Source organism: Pleurodeles waltl, chromosome 3_1 (assembly GCF_031143425.1).
Source record: "Pleurodeles waltl isolate 20211129_DDA chromosome 3_1, aPleWal1.hap1.20221129, whole genome shotgun sequence".
In the NCBI taxonomy this organism is placed as follows: Eukaryota; Metazoa; Chordata; class Amphibia; order Caudata; family Salamandridae; genus Pleurodeles; species Pleurodeles waltl.
In genome coordinates this window covers 1,235,258,226-1,235,277,504 of record NC_090440.1, presented here as the reverse complement: position 1 = coordinate 1,235,277,504, position 19,279 = coordinate 1,235,258,226, and the positions used below count along the sequence as shown (strand labels likewise).

Here is a 19,279-nt window from a genome sequence, read left to right as displayed (position 1 = left end):
GCATACACGTAAAACATACCAACAAAAACGGCTTTCCTTGGCTGTTTAAATAGTTTCCCTTCATTGTTAGTTTCGATATTAGTCATCAGTGAGAAAGGACTTCAATTCATCCATAAATCACTCTGCTCAGAGCGCTGCCATTTTAACATGTGTTGTTTATAGTTTAAAAGTCCCAGTTGCAGTAGTGATTCTGGGCAGGGTCACTGCCATAGGTTTTCTAGCAACATTAGTTGCATCAAACAGCGTGATGACCCATCTAATGTGTTCAGTTGTTTCTCTCCCCAGCACAAACTCATGTTGATTCTGTGTGACTAATTTGACAATCACAGTGCTTACACAAGATGTGAGGATTTTCGAATAGATCTTAGCATCACTATTTATTAATGTTATGGGCCTACATGAGCTTGTTTTTGGTGGTATTTTATCCTTTTTTTTAAACATCACTATGTTTGCAGTTGCCCATGAAGTGGGAGGTTTGCTGCCTTTCTGAACTTGAGTAAAGAGTTCTGACTAGATTGACATCAACGTGTTCATAAATGTCTTGTAGAATTCAAGAGGGATCACCTCTGAACCAACTGCTTTCACTAACAGTAGGTCACGAATGGCTGTAGCCAGCTCCTCACCCGAAATTTTAGCCCCAAGTTCCTCCTGCTCACCTTGCATGATTTTATAGAGATTAGCACTACTCAGAATCTCCTTCATTATATGCTCACTCTCCAGGTTATCCAAGAGGGTCGCACGATAGAGCTCCTCATAATAACTGCAAAAGATTTCTCTGATAGGCTCAGGACTAGCGACAAGCAATCCCAGTGTATCCCTTATTTCTTTAATTGTTCCGGCTGCAACCTTTAGTCTAGTTCATACTGTGAGAAGGCAACCTACTCCTGGCACTTAGCAAGGTATTTCTCTGCAGCCGTTTCAGCAGATGACCTATTGATTACAGCTCTAGCAATTGCAAGCTTCCGCATAACAGCATGAAGTTCTGTGCCCCTAGTTATGGCTTCTGCTAACTGGCTATCGATTGATGTGAGTATTGAATATTGCTCCTGGGTCTGGTTCTGAATATGCTTCAGCATCCATATGCTAAAGCTTAGTGTTTCACCTCGGATCCCCGCCTTTTAAAATGTCCCAAACTACTGCCACTGGGGCCCATGTTCATATGGTGTATGTATAAGAGTTCATTCAAAAGACCTCTCTCAAAAGTCCAGCTTCTGCTTCCACTTCCAAGGCACTTTGTAGGAGTATCTAATACCAAGAGGTTACGATCTGATATAAAATGTGGGTATAGTTCTATTCTTGACCCAGTTATCAGCTCTGCTGATATTAGAAAGTAGTCTAAACAAGCTAATTTTCTGTGTGGAGTAGAGTAATATGTATAACCAGGATCTGATGTGTTAAGGGTAGGCCACGCATCAACTAGCCCAATCTCTTTCTGAAATCTACAAAATGCTTTCAAGACCCTAGGTTTAAGACCAGTAAAACCCCTAAGGTTAGTTTCAGTTATCTTCCATAGCCTGCCCCCAGAGCCATTGAAATTAAAATCCCCACATACTACGTAAGGGACAGGCCATTCCACAAGTTTATCTGCCAGGAAATCTAACACCGCTGGATCATCCAGCACTGAGCCATAAATTAAACACAGGGTGATCTCCACTGTATTAAGGCAGCACTCGGCTATAGCCCATCTAACAAAGCTATCTACATTATGTCTGATAAACTCAGAGTCCCTTCTGTGAGTTCATATAGCAGCCCCTCTGGGTTTTGAATTCTGCTTGGTACATGCCACTACTCTCATCCCAACAGTTTTTAAAATATGTTTTTACATGATTCTACATGTGTCTCCTGCAGGCAATATATATCAGCCCTCAAAGTTCTCAAACCTACTTTTAATTTCTGCCTTTTGTGGGCATTATTTAACCCACAGATATTAACAGACGCTACTTGAAGTTGAGTCATTTCCAGAAAATGTGGGCTTTTACCACATTAGAGAAGTATAACCTGAAATAATCATACATCCTATTTAAACCAAGTGGCCATCCCTCATATCTTGCACCAATGTCTTGTTTACTGACCCGTGGTTTTATCTAAAAAAAAAAAAAAAAAACCCTACTCATTCCTATCCCGTAGTAACCACTACATCATCTATTTCTCAGGTACACTTTTTGTTTACACACCCATGTAACCCCTCCGGCAATCCATCTACTGTTCCTTCGAGCCCTCCCCCAGCCCTCACCCTAGAGCTGCCACTCCTGCCATTACCCTCTCCACACTCTCCGCCCCCTCCCCCAGTTGCCGGTTGTGTTATCTAAAAAACAGCCCTCCTCATTCTTTTCCCATAGTAAAGGCTGCATCCTCCATTTCTCAAGCATATCTTTCGTTTACACCCCCATGTGTCTCCCCCGCCAATCCACCCCTCTTCCCTGGAGCCCTCCCCCAGCCCTCACCCTAGAGTTGACCCTCCCACCCATACCCTCTCCACTCTCTCGGCCCCCTCCCCGCACCAGCGGTCTCAATGATGGCTCTCTGAGTGCACTCTGTGAGCTCCCCCCATAAAAAAAACTGTGTCCGTGAGCTATCCTTGACAAAAAGACCATTTGGTGCAGTGCGGTTATCTACCAATAAGCAGAGTGTAGCCCTGTCAGTTACAACATATTAATGCAGAGCAACTAATCAAACTCTAGTCCATTACACTATATACCCTTTTGGGAGTTAATCTTCAACCCTTTGACAATCTGTGGTTTCTGGGGATAAAGAAATAGGCAGAAGGTAATGACATTAGAGCATTTATGATTGATGTCTTGAAGAAAGCACCCCGGTTGAGTCTTCCTTCCAGCTAGTATCCAGCAGATCACATAGATACCTGGTTGCTCCTATAACACCAGTGGTCCCCATCACAAACAGCTGCACTCTTTGTGGGTCATTCGACACCGTGCTGAGTTCTCCCCACACTGCTCGGTCACTCACACAAAGACGGGGTGGAGTATGTGGTCATGCACACTACTCGTTCACCATATTGCCGTCTGCAATCTCCTAGAGACAGAAAGAATTAGATGAAGACTTTGAAAGAGAGATATTGAGAGAGAGGGGTGGGAGAGAGTCAGAGAGAGAGATTTTTTCTAGACTTTGATGAATGACATACTTAGAATTAGATATTTTAGGACAAATTGAAAAGAAAAATGTATTTGTCAATTAAAGAGTGAGATCACCTTTCAGTATGTACTTAAACATTTGAAGTTATATATAAATTCAATCAGGGAAATAATGACAGACACTCCTCTACTAGAATCCTCCACCTTCAGTGTGAGTGTCTACGACCTTAACCACTATACTACAAGTCATACCTGATTATGCATTGTCCAGACATTACTATGACTTTCAATCCAAAGATGTTGCCAGGAAAAATACTTTAATGTTACATCACAAGAAATGTTTACCATTCAAAACGCTAGTAAATAAACAAACACCATGCCATGAAATACCAGGATTTGAACCCTCAACTTACTGAGTGATAGTCCAAGAGCTTTACCAGCATTCCAAAGTTCAGTCTGTCCTGCTTTGCATCAAAATGTAACTATAACAGCTGTACTAAACATCTTGCTTGAGTGCCACTGTGGTCATTTAATGGAGAGACAATTGTTATTGTTATTGAGAAGGAATTGCCATAGAATGACTTCAAAGTGGACACAAGCAAAATGTTTGCTGCCAGGAGAGTACTGCGGGGGAGCCTGAAGGCCCCTGCGGTCCCAGTTGGCACCTATCATCTGTAGGAGCAGGTGGCAGGGAGCTGCTTTAAATGGCAGCTCCCTGCTTGCAGGAACAATGTTTTTATCTCTTTCCCTTCACGCATGTTTTTATGCAAGGAAAGAGATGAAAATTCAGCTTTCAGCAGGAGGAGATGGGTGACAGCTCCCACCTGCTGAAAGCAATATGTTTGCTCCTGCTACCTCCCTGAGGTGCTCATCCTCGGGAGGTAGCAGGAGTCAGGTCTTGGGGATGGTGTTTCCCAGGGCCATCTAAGGCTCCAAGAGGGGGTCCGCACTGCCCCCCTTCATCATTTGAACTTAGCCCTGGGGTGGTGGTGATCCCTGGGGGTGGAGGGTCTGTGCAGACCTCCTGTATTCACTTACATACATCTGCCCTGGGGAGATGGCAGTTCTCTGGTCCATGCGGGGACCCCCCCCGCATTAATTTAAATACATTTGCCCCCGGGAGGTTGTGCCCTGAGGCTTTAGGCAGGCTATACGGCTGACCTGCATTTATTTTGTGAAATTTGCCCCTTAGAGGTGGCAGTTTCTGGGGCCATAGGAGGGCCAAGCCGGCCCCCTGCATTCATTGAAGTAGATTTGCCCCAGGGAAGTGGCTCTCCTCAGTGCTGCAGAGAAGATGCATAGCCACCCTGCATTCTTCTAACAACATTTTCCCAAAGGGAGGTGGCAGTCTTCTGGGCTACGGGGGGCCAAGTGGGCCCACCACATTCATTTAACAACATGCCCCGAGGAGGTAGCAGTCCCCAGGGCTTTCAAAGGCCCTAGGAGGTGGCCTCCGCACCCCTCCAAATATTTTGGGAATGCCTCCAGGACCTGGCCCACCTGAGGGCAAAATGAAAAGCAAGCGCGGGAGACCATGCTTGCTTTGTTATTTTAAAAAATTATGGATCTGCTGCGATTGCACCATGATTTTAAAAAAAAAAGTAATTTTGAGCCTTGGTGAGGTTCCTGTGTGATGGCTGCACCAAGGAAAAGGGCTCAAGGTATCCCTATTCTTGCCCCTTCTCTTATTTTTCACATTGCTTTTTGAGATTCAGCAAAATGGCCGCCAACACTTCCTAGTTGAAGTGTTGACAGCCAATCAGATCTGGAGTATTCACAAAGCCTTCACACCTACAGATATACAAATTTGATTTTCATTTAATATTCCAAATACTACTGAATGGATTTACACCAAATAAAAAAAAGGACTCCTTCTGGCCCAAGAGCTATCTTTCTGTCAAATTTGGTATGATTCTATCCAGGAGTCCTGGAACTGAAATGGGAAATGCACTTTTTTTTATCCTCCCTTTTTCTCGGCCAACACTTGACAGTCACCCCGAATCTTACCATGCACAACAATAATTTCTGGCACACTTTTTGGGACAAATTTGTGAACATTCACCTGACTGTGCCAAAGATACAAGAAGTCCCAAAAACTATTTTTCAATGGAAACTAGATCCTAACTATAATTACCTACTGGTGACTGCCAATAGGTAAGCTATAAAAATTCCTACTGGTGACGGCAGTCAGTCGCCAGGAGGTTGCCAGATCTGGTTTCCATAGACAGAGCTTTGCTAATAACGTTGGCACTGTTTACCGAATTGTCACAAAATGTTTAAATTTAATTTGCCACTCCCTTCAGCTGCTGTCCTGAAAGCTTCTGGGTAACTCATCAAGCAGAAAAAATGGTGGTCTCAAACCATGTTTTCCCCATGCAATTTCTCATGGGATTTTGAACACAACTACAGCACAAATTTCTTAATGGAATTACACTAAATTTTGCAGAAAGCTAGATCTTGTGCCAGAAAGAGTGCTTTTTGTAATTTGGTGCAAATCTATTTAGTAGTTTTGGAGTTAATAAAGGAAAAAGAAATTTAGATATCAAGGGATATGGATCTTCACTGGATACAACAGATCTCATGGCGAGACCTGACTGATTGCCAACACTTCAACCAGAGTTCAGCGCGAGTCCCTAAAAAACACAAAAAATTGAAGGGGGAAGGGAGGAAGGGTAAGATCAACCTGACCCCTTAGGCCTGGTGGTGGTATTCCACAGGGATCTCCCCAGGGCAAAAAATGTTTTTTGTTTAAACATTTGCAAATCCGTAGCAAAAAAGTTCAAAAGAAAACAAGCGCTGTCTCCTCCACTTGTTTCTTTCTAAAGTGGCCTGGTCAGCTAGGTCCCGGATGAAATATGAGTATATATTAGGAGGCAGATACATGCTGGCCCACTCCTTGGGCTGCTTTCGGGCCTGGGAACCATCAACCCTAGGGCCACTAATTACAAGAGGAGGGGGAATGCAGCCCCTCTCCTGGGCTAATTTCAGCAAGGTGGCCCACCACACCCTCAGGGCCTGGACATAGAATTAAAGGGGAGGGGAGTATGTGTCCCTCCTCCCAGGTTAATTTTGGCCCCAAGTATTGCCACTCCCCAGGGCTTGACCAGTAAATAAAATGGGGAGGGGGCTTGGGCCCCCCACCCAAGCCAATTTCAGCCCGGGGTACTGCCACCTTACCAGGAACTGGCCATATGAAAAAAAAGTGCCCTCTGGGCTGGCTCCAGGTATGTCCCAGGATGCTCACCCACAGGACATAGTGGTTTCCCTACCCACCCTGGTGAGGGCAGGGAAACCTCTGTTTGCTCTGGCTTGGCCAGAGCAATTTTAAAGCTCCCACAAAGCTAGAGCCAGTATGTGTGTGGCCAGTAAGTCTGCTCCCAGCAGGCGGTAGCTCCAAAACTGCTCCCGCCCTGTATGAGAGGACTTTTCATCTGCTTTCATGCCTGCTGCAAAGTGAAACATGAAACAATTGCTCCCGCACCCAGGAAGCAGCATTGTTGTTGCTCCTTTGTGCAAGAGCAGTTGGCTACCGCTGGAGGAGGGGAGCTGGCTGTCTTTGCCTGGACATTGATGCTCACCCTGCTGCCCCCAACAACCACACCATGGGTGTGGCCAGAGCACCCACCCTTGACTGACCAGGCCACAGTGGATGAGGTCCACCGGGTCAAAATCAGCCCAGGGAGTAGGGCAGCCCAGCCCACCTCCCCATCCAGTATTTGGTCACTCACCAGGGATGGGGCCAAAGGGGCCGAAACTGGGCCATTCAAGGGGGCCACATGGCCTCCTCCTCCCATTTTTGTTTGGGCAGGCCCTGGGGGATGGGGTCCTATGGGCCAATATTGGTCCAGGGAGAGGTGCTGCATGCTCCCTCTCCATTTAAAAAGGTACAAAGCCTCATGGGATGAGGTCTTAGGTCCAAATTGGCCTGGGGAGGAGTCCACATGTCTTGCGGCTAGGCCCTGTGGGCAACCACTTACATGCAGCTCACCACATGCTCAAAGGGTGTTCGGACGTTCATGTCGGGGGATTGGCCACAAGTGCTGGCCTGTGGCCAGACCCTGCAGCCTATCTCCAGCATGCAGCCAATCCAATGATCCACAGGTTGTTCGCTCATACATAATTGAGAATTGGCCGCAGTAGCTGGCCCGCGGCAAGGCCCTATAGCCAACCCCTTCCAAAGGCATTCAACCCTATACACCACACATCTTTCAGGAATGTGTAATGAGTGCTTCCTTAGCCCCTGGGAACAACATCCCCTAGGGCCACTAATTAAAATTAAAGGGAGGGGGCATGAGGCCCCTCTCACTGGGCTGATTTCAACCCCATGAGACCCTATCCCCTGGGACCCAGTGCATTTTTTCTGGGGGAGGATGACCCATTACCTGGGATTCAGAGCATTTTTAGGGGTGGGGGCATGGGTCCCCCCTTCCCTGGGCCACCTTCAGACCCAAGGACCCAATGTCCTGGGGCCTAGCAATGTATCTAAGGGGGAGGATGACACAGCCCTTTCCCTGGGATGATTTAGGCCCTGCGGTCAAAATCCGCTGGGACCTGACCCATATTCATGGGGTAGGGAAGCATGCGGCCCCCCTCCCCAAGCTAATTTCGGACCTGGGATCCCATCCTCTGGGGCCCCTTCCAATGCTTATTTTGGGGGCCGTGGGTGGAGCCCCTTGTACCCTGTGGACCCAGTCATCTCCCCACATACAGCGGAACCTGGCATTGCTCCTGCCCACAGGGAGCAGCAAAAAATTCTGCTTCCTGTGGGCGGTAACAATAATTACATTGTTTTCCTGCCCACAACCCAGCAGGCTACAGCATTTTCAAGCTCCCGCCCTCTAGGAGTGGGCTTGGTGTTTGCTCCCACTTTGTGGGAGATTTGAAATTGCTAACATCAAGCAAGGGCAAACAGGTTTTCCCGCCCTCACCAATATGGGCAGGGACACAGCTATGTCCCGGGGTTGGGCCCCCAATATCATAGCATATGAGCCAGCCTTGGAGGATGGGGTCCCCAGGGCCATTAATACACAAATGGCCCTGTACACATGAGGAATGGCCCTGCCCTATGTTAACCAGTGGCAGGGTCCTCGGGGATGGGTTCCTGGATCCAAACTTGGGCTGACAAGGGGGGCCACATGTGCCAATTCCCCCAAAATATAAGTATTAGTTCCCCCTGGTACCTGGCCCACCTGGTGGCTTAAAAAACAAGCATGAGAAACCATGCTTGTTTTTAGTTTAATCTTTTGCAGCGGATTTGCAGATCCAATGTGAATTTGCGGCAATTAAAAAATAATGTTTTTGTCCCCGGGCCTTTGGGGTCAAGGTGTTCCTACCATGCCCTCATGTCTTTTTATGTATTGGTTTTTAGGTCTCAGAGCGAGTCCCAACTCTTAAGATGGCTGCCATCACTTCCTGGTTGAAGTTGAGGCAGACAATCAGGCCTCATTTTGATATCTACTGGGATCCGCTGAACCTCTGTGTCACTAGATATAAAATGTTTTTGAGCATTAATTGCTCAAAAGCTACTGAACGGATCTACACTGAAACACACAATGCACTCTTCCTGGACCTATATCTAGCTTTCTGACAAATTTGGTGTAAATCTGTTAAACTCTATCAGCTGGGCAGGGCAACATGCATAGCTGGCTAAGGTACCTCATAGTTAGTTACATCGAATGAGTTATCCTTAAAGCCTTCTGTTTTGCCACCAAAAGTGGGACAAAGTTGTAAACTGTTGCTTCACTGCTCGAGTAACTTTATTGCATTTCCCCAATTTATTGACTGCCTCAGATCCTTTTATTTGGTTCACAACCTACCAGTGGGGAAGAGTGATCAACATAGCTGAGGAAGGCTCAACAGTGCGGCATACTTTAATCATGAGGTCCTACTTTAGCCTTTTGTTACACAGCAAAATCCTCCAGGCAAGGCAGATCAGGATTTCAAATACAAATGCATATTTCTAGTCCTCCCGGAATCCAAAACTTGATATGATTCAACTTACTGCAGATGCTGGAAAATCTGCTCCTTGTCACTTCTAAAGCTTTCAAACTTTTAGAAGAGTCTGCTAAGAACTAGGCCTGGAAGCTTCAAGAACACCTCAGCAGAGTGAAAGAAATAAAAAGGAGGCAGAAGGATCAAAAAGAGCCTATGTATGACAACATTCTTCAGAAGTGAATGAACACAGCAGTGGTCTCAGTAGATCTGAGATTTCTTAACTCTACACAGGGAGAAAAATATTATAATGAATAAGACTGATGTGAATTTAGAAAAGAATTGCACAATACAATAACATTAAACTATTATATGTGAAATGTAGGACTACAGTATAGATATATTACCGTATTTAATACTTTTGTAAACACTGCAAACCACTGTCAATCCTTATCTGAGCGTTGGCAGAGAGGCAGTCAGATTTAACAAAACTAAAAAGGAAATACGACGATTACTGGGAATAGTGGATAATAATCATAAAGTAAGAATGTAATAATCACCAAGTTGAAAATCTAATAGTAACAGTGATGCATAGAATACTGATCCTTCAGCATTCACTACTTGTGAAAGTTAGAAACAGTCTTTTAAGTCAGATCATTCAAGAGGACCTTGCTACTGGCAGGATGCTGAAGTCTAAGGATCACACCCTAGGGTAGTTCAAATCATAGACAAATAACAAATGGATATAGGGGCCTAAGATCTTGCTGTTGGAAGTGAACCTCCAGTATGAGATGTGCTGGCAAGCCCTGAGAATAGAAGGATCTACTGTCATGCATTTTGAATATGGTTGAATGAAAAAACTAGTAGGTTTGAGGTGGTTTATCTTAAGTGCCAAAATGTTGAATATGGCTGAGTGGCTTTATCTGGGTAGCCAGAAGTGCTGTCCTATTGTAACTTCTGCACAACGTATAGGGCCCAAAATTGTGATTTCTCACTGTTAAAAAGCTGATGAAAGGTCTTCAACACAGGCATGAAGAAATTAAATTCTTTCAGTCTGAAAATTTAATACAGATTACTTGAAATTTTCATTTTCTTTTTGGGTAATGTTTTGTATCTTGCGTTTTCATAGTTTATCTAGGATACTACTGCAACACACTGTAAGAAGAACACTTTGGGGTTGAGCAACAGGTAAAGGGCTCAGCAGCGTAGGCGTAGCCACTGGAATAAACACCTGATGGTTGTATTTATGGTCTACCACATGTAGGTTTCTATGAAACATCACTCCCAGTTTATCGATGTTCTATACTTGCAGTCCAGGTAAACTGTAGGCATTCTGGTAGAAGTTAATGGGTTATGAAAGTAAATTAATAATTATAGCTTCTATTTCCATTTGTCTCCGTTCATGGCAAGTGAATTAAAACATAGGGACATAATATTGATTTTCAAGGGAACAGAACACCCTGGAATTTTGGGTGGGAACGTTTAATACAAAGTAGAATCAGGCAGTGGATTGTACTCTGTATTTAGAGTTCTTCCAGAAATGGAATTATTTTAATTTCCCTTCAAACTCTATTGGTTGCTAATGACTGGTGACCTTAGTGATCACAGTCATATTAGCTACCTCTCCAGCACTTCACAATTGCATCATGCAATCCAAGTCTAAGGTTCTCCTTACAAGTGGCCTGGTGTTTTCCCAAGCCTGGGCAATTCTTTGTTTGCAAGCGGATTGTAACTGCAAGTTCTGTGCACTTTAATAGTTGCTTCGGTGCAAAAAAGTTGGCATAGCACTTTAAATTTCTTTAGGTCAAACATGTTAGAATTGAATTTGGGAAAATACCCGCTAATTACTGAGCATGCTGATTTTGGTACTGTGGTATCACCAAAATCCTTGTGCTATTCCACATTATAACAAAAAACATTTGTAATATGTTCCATATATTGCACCTTGTAGATAGCGAACCTTGGCAGACGGTTATTTATCAGATGCGTTAAATATCTCAGCAAATAGAGGATTTATCATATTGAGGGTTTGCCTCTTAGGGTTTCACAGCATAAGAAACGAATGGTCGCGCAACACACCAAAGCGTTTCTCAGATGGGATATTTAGTGGCAAGCCCACCTGTGGTTTCACATTTTACTCCTGTTTGCCTTCTTACGCACATTTTTTGTTCTAATGTGAATATTGTGCTTAGCTCTTACCAGTTTCTCGAAATAAACGCTTTGCATTAGAGAGTAAATAATGGCCTTTTATGACACTGAGTCATGTGCTTAATTTCACAGGACCAATGATACCGGCCTTCTCACTTTTAAGGATCACTTGCCTGTTGCTCAGATCGTCATCACGGACACAAACAGAACAAACTCAGTTGCAGCCTGGAATATTAGTCCCTTGCGTTGCTCTGGCGACAGTAAGTGCAGCACTCACTCCGGGTCAGACTTCACATTTATTTAATAGGGTATTTCCAAGTAGGGCTGGAACTATTTCATGCTGGTTTTTAGCGTTGCTGGATCTTCTGTAACATTGGCCAGCCCCCGAGAATAATTGCAGCAGACACAGGGGAGAGAAAGATAAACATAAGAAGGCAGATGTGTGTAAGGAGGAAGGGGAGAAATAAGGAGTTGAAGGGAAGGATAGAAGAGAGTGATAGAGAAAGGCACGGAAGGTAGCAGTACCGATTTCTAAATGTTTGCCAAGGATTGCTTTGGGTTCCATGTCGGCCCTGTGGCCCACAGTAAACATCCATTGATTATCCTTCTTATGTCACATTTAGAAGTGGCCTTTTTGGCCAAAGGTTTCCCTCTTCTATTTTGAGATTTCTCGTGTGAGCCACAGTGGTGGTTCTTGGGGTGCAGAATTGACGGGGCGGCGCACTGGGGGGGAAATATAAATTAAATTAAGAAGAAAAGAAATTTACCTCCTCTGTTGCATTTGCACTGCTTCTCTGCTGCTTGCAGGCACAGGCTCCCAGCCTGCCCTGTGGCCAATCCTGATGCTGCACTGAGGAGCATCATGATTGGATGGGGCACTCAGCCAGGGTGATCCCAGGCAGACTGGGAGCATGTGCAGGCTCTCTCCAGCCCGGCAACAGTTGCTGGGCTGAAACCTCTGTGCATGTGTGTTTGGCCAGCCTCAGACAGCCGGCCAAACATACATGCACAATGAGGGGGGGTGCTGTGCACTCCCCCTCAGTGCAAGTCACCCCAGTGGCCTTTCCCATTTCAAAGAAAAGGCTAATAAACACAGTTTGAAAGGTTTTGCAGCTGTCGTTGCTGGGGGGGGCAACTCTTCTCCGCCCTAATGGAGGAGCCCCCGTGGTGAGCCATTTTTCTCAAAGCCAAAGGGTCAATAAAGCTGCTTTAAAAACTGTGTTTTAATTTCTAGGAAGCTTCTGGAATGCGGCCTCTTTTCTGACAGAAGCATCCTACCTGCACTTCCCCAAGTTTCCTGCTGAGCTCAGTGCAGACATTTCATTCTTCTTTAAAACGACAGTGGCGTCTGGTGTATTCTTAGAAAATCTCGGGGTTACAGACTTTATACGCATTGGATTGAACTGTAAGTGAGATTTTATTAATTGTATTTTAGTTTGTGTTAAAAAATGAAATCAACCATTCTGTTGCTTCTTTGACTATACATTTATATCCAGGGCTGTCTGTAAACAATAAGAAACATTTCATCTGAACAAATGCAAGACACAGTATGCTCTGTTTCCATAACACAAATACCAGTCTTCATTTACTAATTTTGAAGGCTAATAATGACCCGAGTAGTCCAGGGGCTGCTCCTTCACCAGGACAAAGGAGCGTCGCCCCACTGGCTAAGCCAGGAGCTGAAAAATACAATTATATTTTAATATTGTTTTATTTTTCAGCTGCTGGGAGGGTGGTGCTGGTCCATAGGAAGGGGGAGGATGGAGAGTGGAGTCAGTGCACTGAGTCTGCATGTCAGTTTATGCACACTTAACATAGGTTTCTCCAACATGGCTGTGTTGCACAGCTGGATTGGAGAAAATGAACAGATCCCAGTGAACTGTCAGAGTGGCAGATCAAGCTGCTCTGACCAATTCTCACACTGCTCTCATGCTAGGTATAGTACGAGAGTAGCACTAGGATTGCTGGGGAGTCTGTGCTGGTGTCCCAGGGACTGCTGGGACACCAACACCATTGGGAGAAAAGAGAGGTGGCAGCAGGTCCGAAACAAGTACATTTTTAAAAGAAATGATTTGATTTCCCCCGTACTCCCTCTCCACCCACAGCTCCCCTTGAGATTTACGACAGCCTCCACTGCTGAGTACAAGCCAGATTAATTTTGAATTGACACATTGTGTTTACCTGTCTCTGCAATTCAGAAGAGCACTTCTAGGCATCAAATTAAAAATACATACACAGATACATAAATAGTTGGAAACCATCTTTAGAAAGATTTGAATATCTGTCCTTCTGAGAAGAGTTTGTGAAATACTTCAGACTGCCCAATATGAGGTTTAGGTTTCACTCCAACTCCCAAGAGACTTTAAGAGGGAAGTGAGAGGTTCAGAGCTCTTAAAAAGCATTCACTCTTCCTGCATACATCAAAGGGGCTCCTGTCCCCTCCCAAACTATCCCAGGTTTCCTAGTGTAGGCTACTTTCTCCAGTCTAAGCTCACACAACAAAATAGACTTGCAGGGATGAGAGGGTCTAGGACTAATAAACATCAGGTAATATCTTAAATTGGATTCAGTACCAGTTTCCAGTATGTTGGGATTCAGTTAATTCCCGACTCTTCCCCAACTCTAGAATTTTTTTTAAGAGCCACACACTTCTCCTAGCTTTGCAGGTGTAAAATATCATATAATAATCTTAGATGAATGTTCTTTTTGGCATGGCTATATTGAGGACTTAGCTGCTCTCATCAATAAGATTGACCAGGCATATTCTGATACATCTAATACCAGTTCTGCCTCCCACTTTTTTTTAGATATTTGTACTTTCAACCTATAAAGAAGTAGATGTCATTTTGAGATACCCTTCCTCAGCTAGTGTATAAGGAAATAGATATTCTCTAAGAATATTGTCTATTTTTCCGTCTGTTTTGCAAAATTCTTTCTGAGTCCTTTGATAAATATGAGTCAAAATTATACTAGAGAGATAAATCCGCTACTGTGGACTCACTATTTTTTATTTCACCCTCCATTAATAAATCTCCTAAACAAGGTGGATTATTATTGCTTGAGGTTTGAAATGTAAGATTATTCAAACCATGTGGGAAACAACTGAAGGTAACAGATGTCACTGGAGATGGGTATACAGTAACTTGGCTACTACTCATCACTATCCCAGTGCTCAAACAGGTAGTTCCTTACTTGGGAACTAGAGGGACAAACTATAGGTATTATAGTGGAGTTGAAATTCTTTGTTGCTTAGTTCTAACCCAGAGATTTGTGATTCCATGGAGGATCAGTGCATTAGTGGTCCCGATATGTCTATAATTTATCCTCTTCCTGCCTAGACTGGATCACTTTCTAAATATTAATTTCTGGAAAACCACTGAACTGATTTACACCAAATCAAACAAAGACACATCTCTGGGGAAAATTAAACTTTACTGCAAAGTTTGGTTTACTCTCATTCAACTGTATTCATTCTGTAACAAGGAGCAATAAATCCTTTGAGAGTTGAAATAGGAATCGTCATTTTTGGAACACCACCCTTGTTTCTGGACATGCTTAAGAAATCTGAGGGACATTTGCCACCAAGAACCAAAAGATAAACATTTTTCATAATGTTTTGTAAAGATTTGTCAAATTGCACCAAAGGTATTAAGGAAACAAAAAAAAGTGTTGCCAAAGGAAAATATAGCCTAGCCATAACTTCACACTAATGTCACCATTGTGTACAACATATAAATGTGTACCTATATGTTGGAAATTATCATATTTTGCATGGTACCACCCCAGATTGGTACCACCCCAGATTTTGCCTTCATTGTTTTTGCTGGCTGTAGAACTCTTTGCACTTTAACCCACCTCCAAAATAAAAAAATTGGGATTCCCCTAACTGGCATATTTAACGTACTTATAGGTCCCTAGTATACCAGAGTGTACCTAGGGTGTCATTGCACAATCCACTACACTGGCAATGTACACATGACTGCAGGCCTGCCACAAGTAGCCTGACTGTGCAGGTTTAAACTGCAATTGAGCATGTCAAAATAACCCATTTGTGACATGGTGTGCCATGAAAATATCTGTAAACAAACCAAATGGTGTCTGCTCCTTTTACATTAATTGCCTAAGTGGGAAGGGTATGCCAAGACGTGGGTCCCATGCTCACTATGCCACCAGATTCAAGTTAGCCTGGCTGATGAGGTGTGACACTAGGAAAACAGTCACAGGAGGTTTGTTTCTGGTCTAGGGAGGACTTAGCCTGCCAGTTCGCGCTGAACAGTTCCAATGGGGAGCAGGATTAAGACTAATATGCATATGGCTGGGTCCAAACTGGATGTCATGGAGAACAAAAATAAACTGTTGGATTAAAACCAGATCTGTGATTGGGGATGAATATTTGGTTTGTTCTGCATTCTGTCCATGATTTGTTCTTTTTGTGAAAAATATCTGGTCAGTGAGTGACCTGCTCTGGGCTCAAAATTCACATTTCTCTAGCTTGGAGGTTTCCCGCGAAAAGGCAATGGCTTCAGCAGCTGTGCAGGAATATGGGGCCCTCTTTGGCCATAACCTGCATACTGATCTGCCCACCCACCCGATTTATATGCAGATGGACCTTTTCTTGTGAACATGGTGGAGAATACTTTGTCTCTGCCAAGGTAACACCCCTCCAATGGCCTGATAAATTAAGGGCCATCAGAGGTTGGTTATTATGGCCGTCCATCTAATTTAGATGGGCGGACACACAGGTCAGTTTTTACTGCCCATCACGACCAGGAAAATCCTGGCATTAGGGACAGTGAAAACTGTTTAATGCTCCCCCTGCCAAGGGATATAACTCTCATGGTGAGGGTGGGCATTGTTAAAGGGAAATTCTGCTTTGGTCCAAAAATAAGTGTGACCATCAGTTCCATCGTGTTGACAGAGTTGTGCATCAAATTTAAATAAAATATAGACAGTTGGCTTGGCTTTCATTTCAAAATGAGGTGGGTGGGGAGTCTGTCCGGGTGAGTAATCTACTCCATCAGCCTGATGGAGCTACCTCTGCTTGCCAGAGGACTGTAAGTCCCAAGGTAAAACTCTTCACAGGGACATATCAGCTCCACGAACCATCACACTTGGCCTTAAAACCCATGTCCTTACTCAAGCACATTCAGATGGCCATGGTGGATGCTTAATGTTTTTTTGTGATATTTTCAGCCTTAAACTTTATAAAATTCATAAATCCAGTTCTACTTATTGCAGCTTTGTTGTTTTGGTATCAATTCCTCTATCAAAATGTACTCTGTGTTTCTAATTTCTTTTTTTCTTGTGTTTCTGTTTGAGTACTGCATACATTGTCTCTAAAATAAACCTGCAGGCTCTTTGCCAGGAGATTGGACTAAAGGAATTATGTGAGGTGGGTACTCACCACCACTTTCAGAGATTGGGCAATTGGTTAAAGGGCATGAAAGTCTCACTCAGGCAATGCTCACAATCCTTATCAGGGTGAACCATAAATGTTACAGGATTATTTTGTGCTAAAGTCCACTCATAGCTTGGCACAAATCAGTCATGCTTAAGTTAAACACAATGTATCATATGTAAAGTATTTATCCAGCACACAAACAGTAAAAACGTGACTACATAACACAAAATACCAAACTAATTTAGAAAATGCAGTGAATTTTACTAAATTAAATGATACCTGAATGATAAAAATCCAACCTGTAGAACCAGATAAATTTAATTTTAAAGTTCTCAGTGAAAATAATACCTAAAAGCACAAAGCGATACTCTTAGTCATCTGGTCGCGCTAGACCAGGTAAAAGTCACAAGTTCAGGCCGATGACCAGGTTAGTTCAGATAAAAAGTTACAATCAAATTCTAGCATAGTCATTTATCGATGTAGCATGAAGAGCGTCACAAAAGGTTGTTGCTGCAGTGGGCAAGCACGTTGCTGGTGCTTCACGTTGGCAGTCTTTTCTGTAATGTGAAGTGTAACTCACACATTGCCTGCCATCACTGTGGGTCACAGTTTGTGCAAAGAGCACTGGAACTTTGCATTGGTGGTCACCATAAGCAGCAGAGTTTTGGCACAAACAGGCCTTTTTGTGGTTGTGAGGAGCCCAAAATTCAGAATTCCACCATTTGTTTGGAGTAGTACACCCGGATGCCAACCAAGGGTAAAGGACCAGGGAAGGTATCGATTGGGGATCAGGACTCACTCCAGAAGGTGCCAGCAGGAACAGTTGCAGTTCCTGGGTGGTACAGTTGGAGCAGGTCAGCTGGGCAGTTGCAGGGAGGCCTCTGGAGCTAGTTGTGTCTGTGTAACTCACACAGGAGGTCAGCCAACTGACCCTTAGAGTCACTCTGGGTAGCCTAAGATGAAGGCCAGCAATCTTACTTCTAAGACAGCAAGGCCATCCTTCAAGCAGCAGGTCAGTCCTCTGGCAGAAGGGGAGTCATTGTTTTGTAACTTCCATGCGTCCAAGGGTGTTCTGGAGAGTGTTTCTGGAGGTCCAATATTTATACCTGGTGCCAGCCCTTGTGTGTGTGAGGGGGGCACCCCGACCTACCCCCATATCTGGCTGTGGAAAGTTCTTCCCTTTTCCATATCAAGGCACTAAATAGTCTGGGGGTTACAAAAGACAGGGCAGGCCTCATGTCAGATTCCTTTGTGTATGCCGGAGGTAAAGTCCTTTGAAGTATTTGTGGAGCAGAGTTCAGCCCCTCCCTAGTCATTCTACCAGGATGACCCATCCTGTCCGCATACAAGCCCCTGCAGTGTTACTGTCTGGAAGCAGTACATAAACCCCAACAACAGAGGCATTCACAGTCATATGACCCAGGACACTGGTGGAATTCACAAATGATTGGGGCAAGGAAATGCAAAATTCTTAAACGTGTCATTTCCAGAATTGTGACTTAAAATCTGACTTCACCATTAAAGAGGATTTTAAATTACAATTCATTTGAGTGTAAACAATATATGTTACCCCCAGTCCAAAATTAGCACTGGTTAACCGAGTGTTAGCCAATGGGAGAGAGAGCCCTTAGGACAGTGAAAAACAACTTTAGGATTTTTTCACTATCAGGACATGTAAAACTTAAGTATACATGTCCTACTTTTTCAATACAATGCACCCCGTCCTATAAGCCTTTAAGCTCCACCCTAGGGCTGACTTATAAATATTACAAAGGAAGGTTTAGGCCTGGCAAAATATTTTTTTGCTAGGTAGAAATGACGATTTAAAACAGTACTACAAGCTTGCAGTGGAATGTGCGAGGTGTGTTTGAAAGGGCTACTTAAGTAGGTCGCACAATGAGTGCTGCAGCATATTAGTAGCATTTCATTTACAGGCCCTATGTATATGTAATACAATTTACTATGGACTCATAAGTACATTAAATCTACCAATCAGGTACATGCCAATTGTATCATGTTTTAGGGAGAGCACACAGGAACATTATCACTGGTTAGCAGGGGAAAAGTTCAGAGTCCTAATGCCAACAAAAAAGGGGTTCAGCAACAGAAGATCAAAAGCTGGGGATGACCTTGTAAAAAGGCCCCTCAACTAATACCCCTATTTCCTAGAGTATACATATACATATACTCATATTTATTTTTGTTATGAGCACCCTGAAGCTGTCATATATTGTTGCATCACATGTCAATAAAAACACTCTATATGCTGCAGTAACATTGCACTGATGATGTCAGTTGGTCACATTCAAAGATAAACACTCTTAGCTTTTTGCCATGTGCACTGGGAGTCAGCTGCAAGGACAGACCCAGATCAGAACCCACTTTAAGTGACTGACTTTTTTGCCCTTCAATGAAAGAGGATGGTATAGGTGTCATCTGACATCTGCTTGTTGAATCTAAACAACTAGTTATTAGTGGAAATGAAAACTGCACCTCCCATGCGGATTGCACAATAATGGTGGGAAATTTAACATCAAAAGAAAATAGTATGTGGATGATGCTAGTTAGGTAAAAAATGGCCTACTACCACAGCTTTTGTAATATTATTCTCAGTGAGACCAATACAATTGGGACAAATAAACCCATTCGGCACATGTTACAACAAGTACACAATGGGGGTCATTACAAACCTGGCGGACGGTGTTAAAGG

The 19,279-nt window shown here is 43.7% G+C and overlaps 1 protein-coding gene across 1 annotated transcript in view; it reads left to right on the top strand.

The window, feature by feature from the left end:
* Positions 1-19,279, top strand: part of LOC138285079 (contactin-associated protein-like 5) — a 2,160,239-nt gene that overhangs the window by 1,922,174 nt on the left and 218,786 nt on the right. The window contains exons 15-16 of the mRNA XM_069224597.1: positions 11,301-11,428; positions 12,403-12,573. Coding sequence (XP_069080698.1) covers positions 11,301-11,428; positions 12,403-12,573 — 299 coding nt within the window. The remainder of the gene's footprint in view (positions 1-11,300; positions 11,429-12,402; positions 12,574-19,279) is intronic.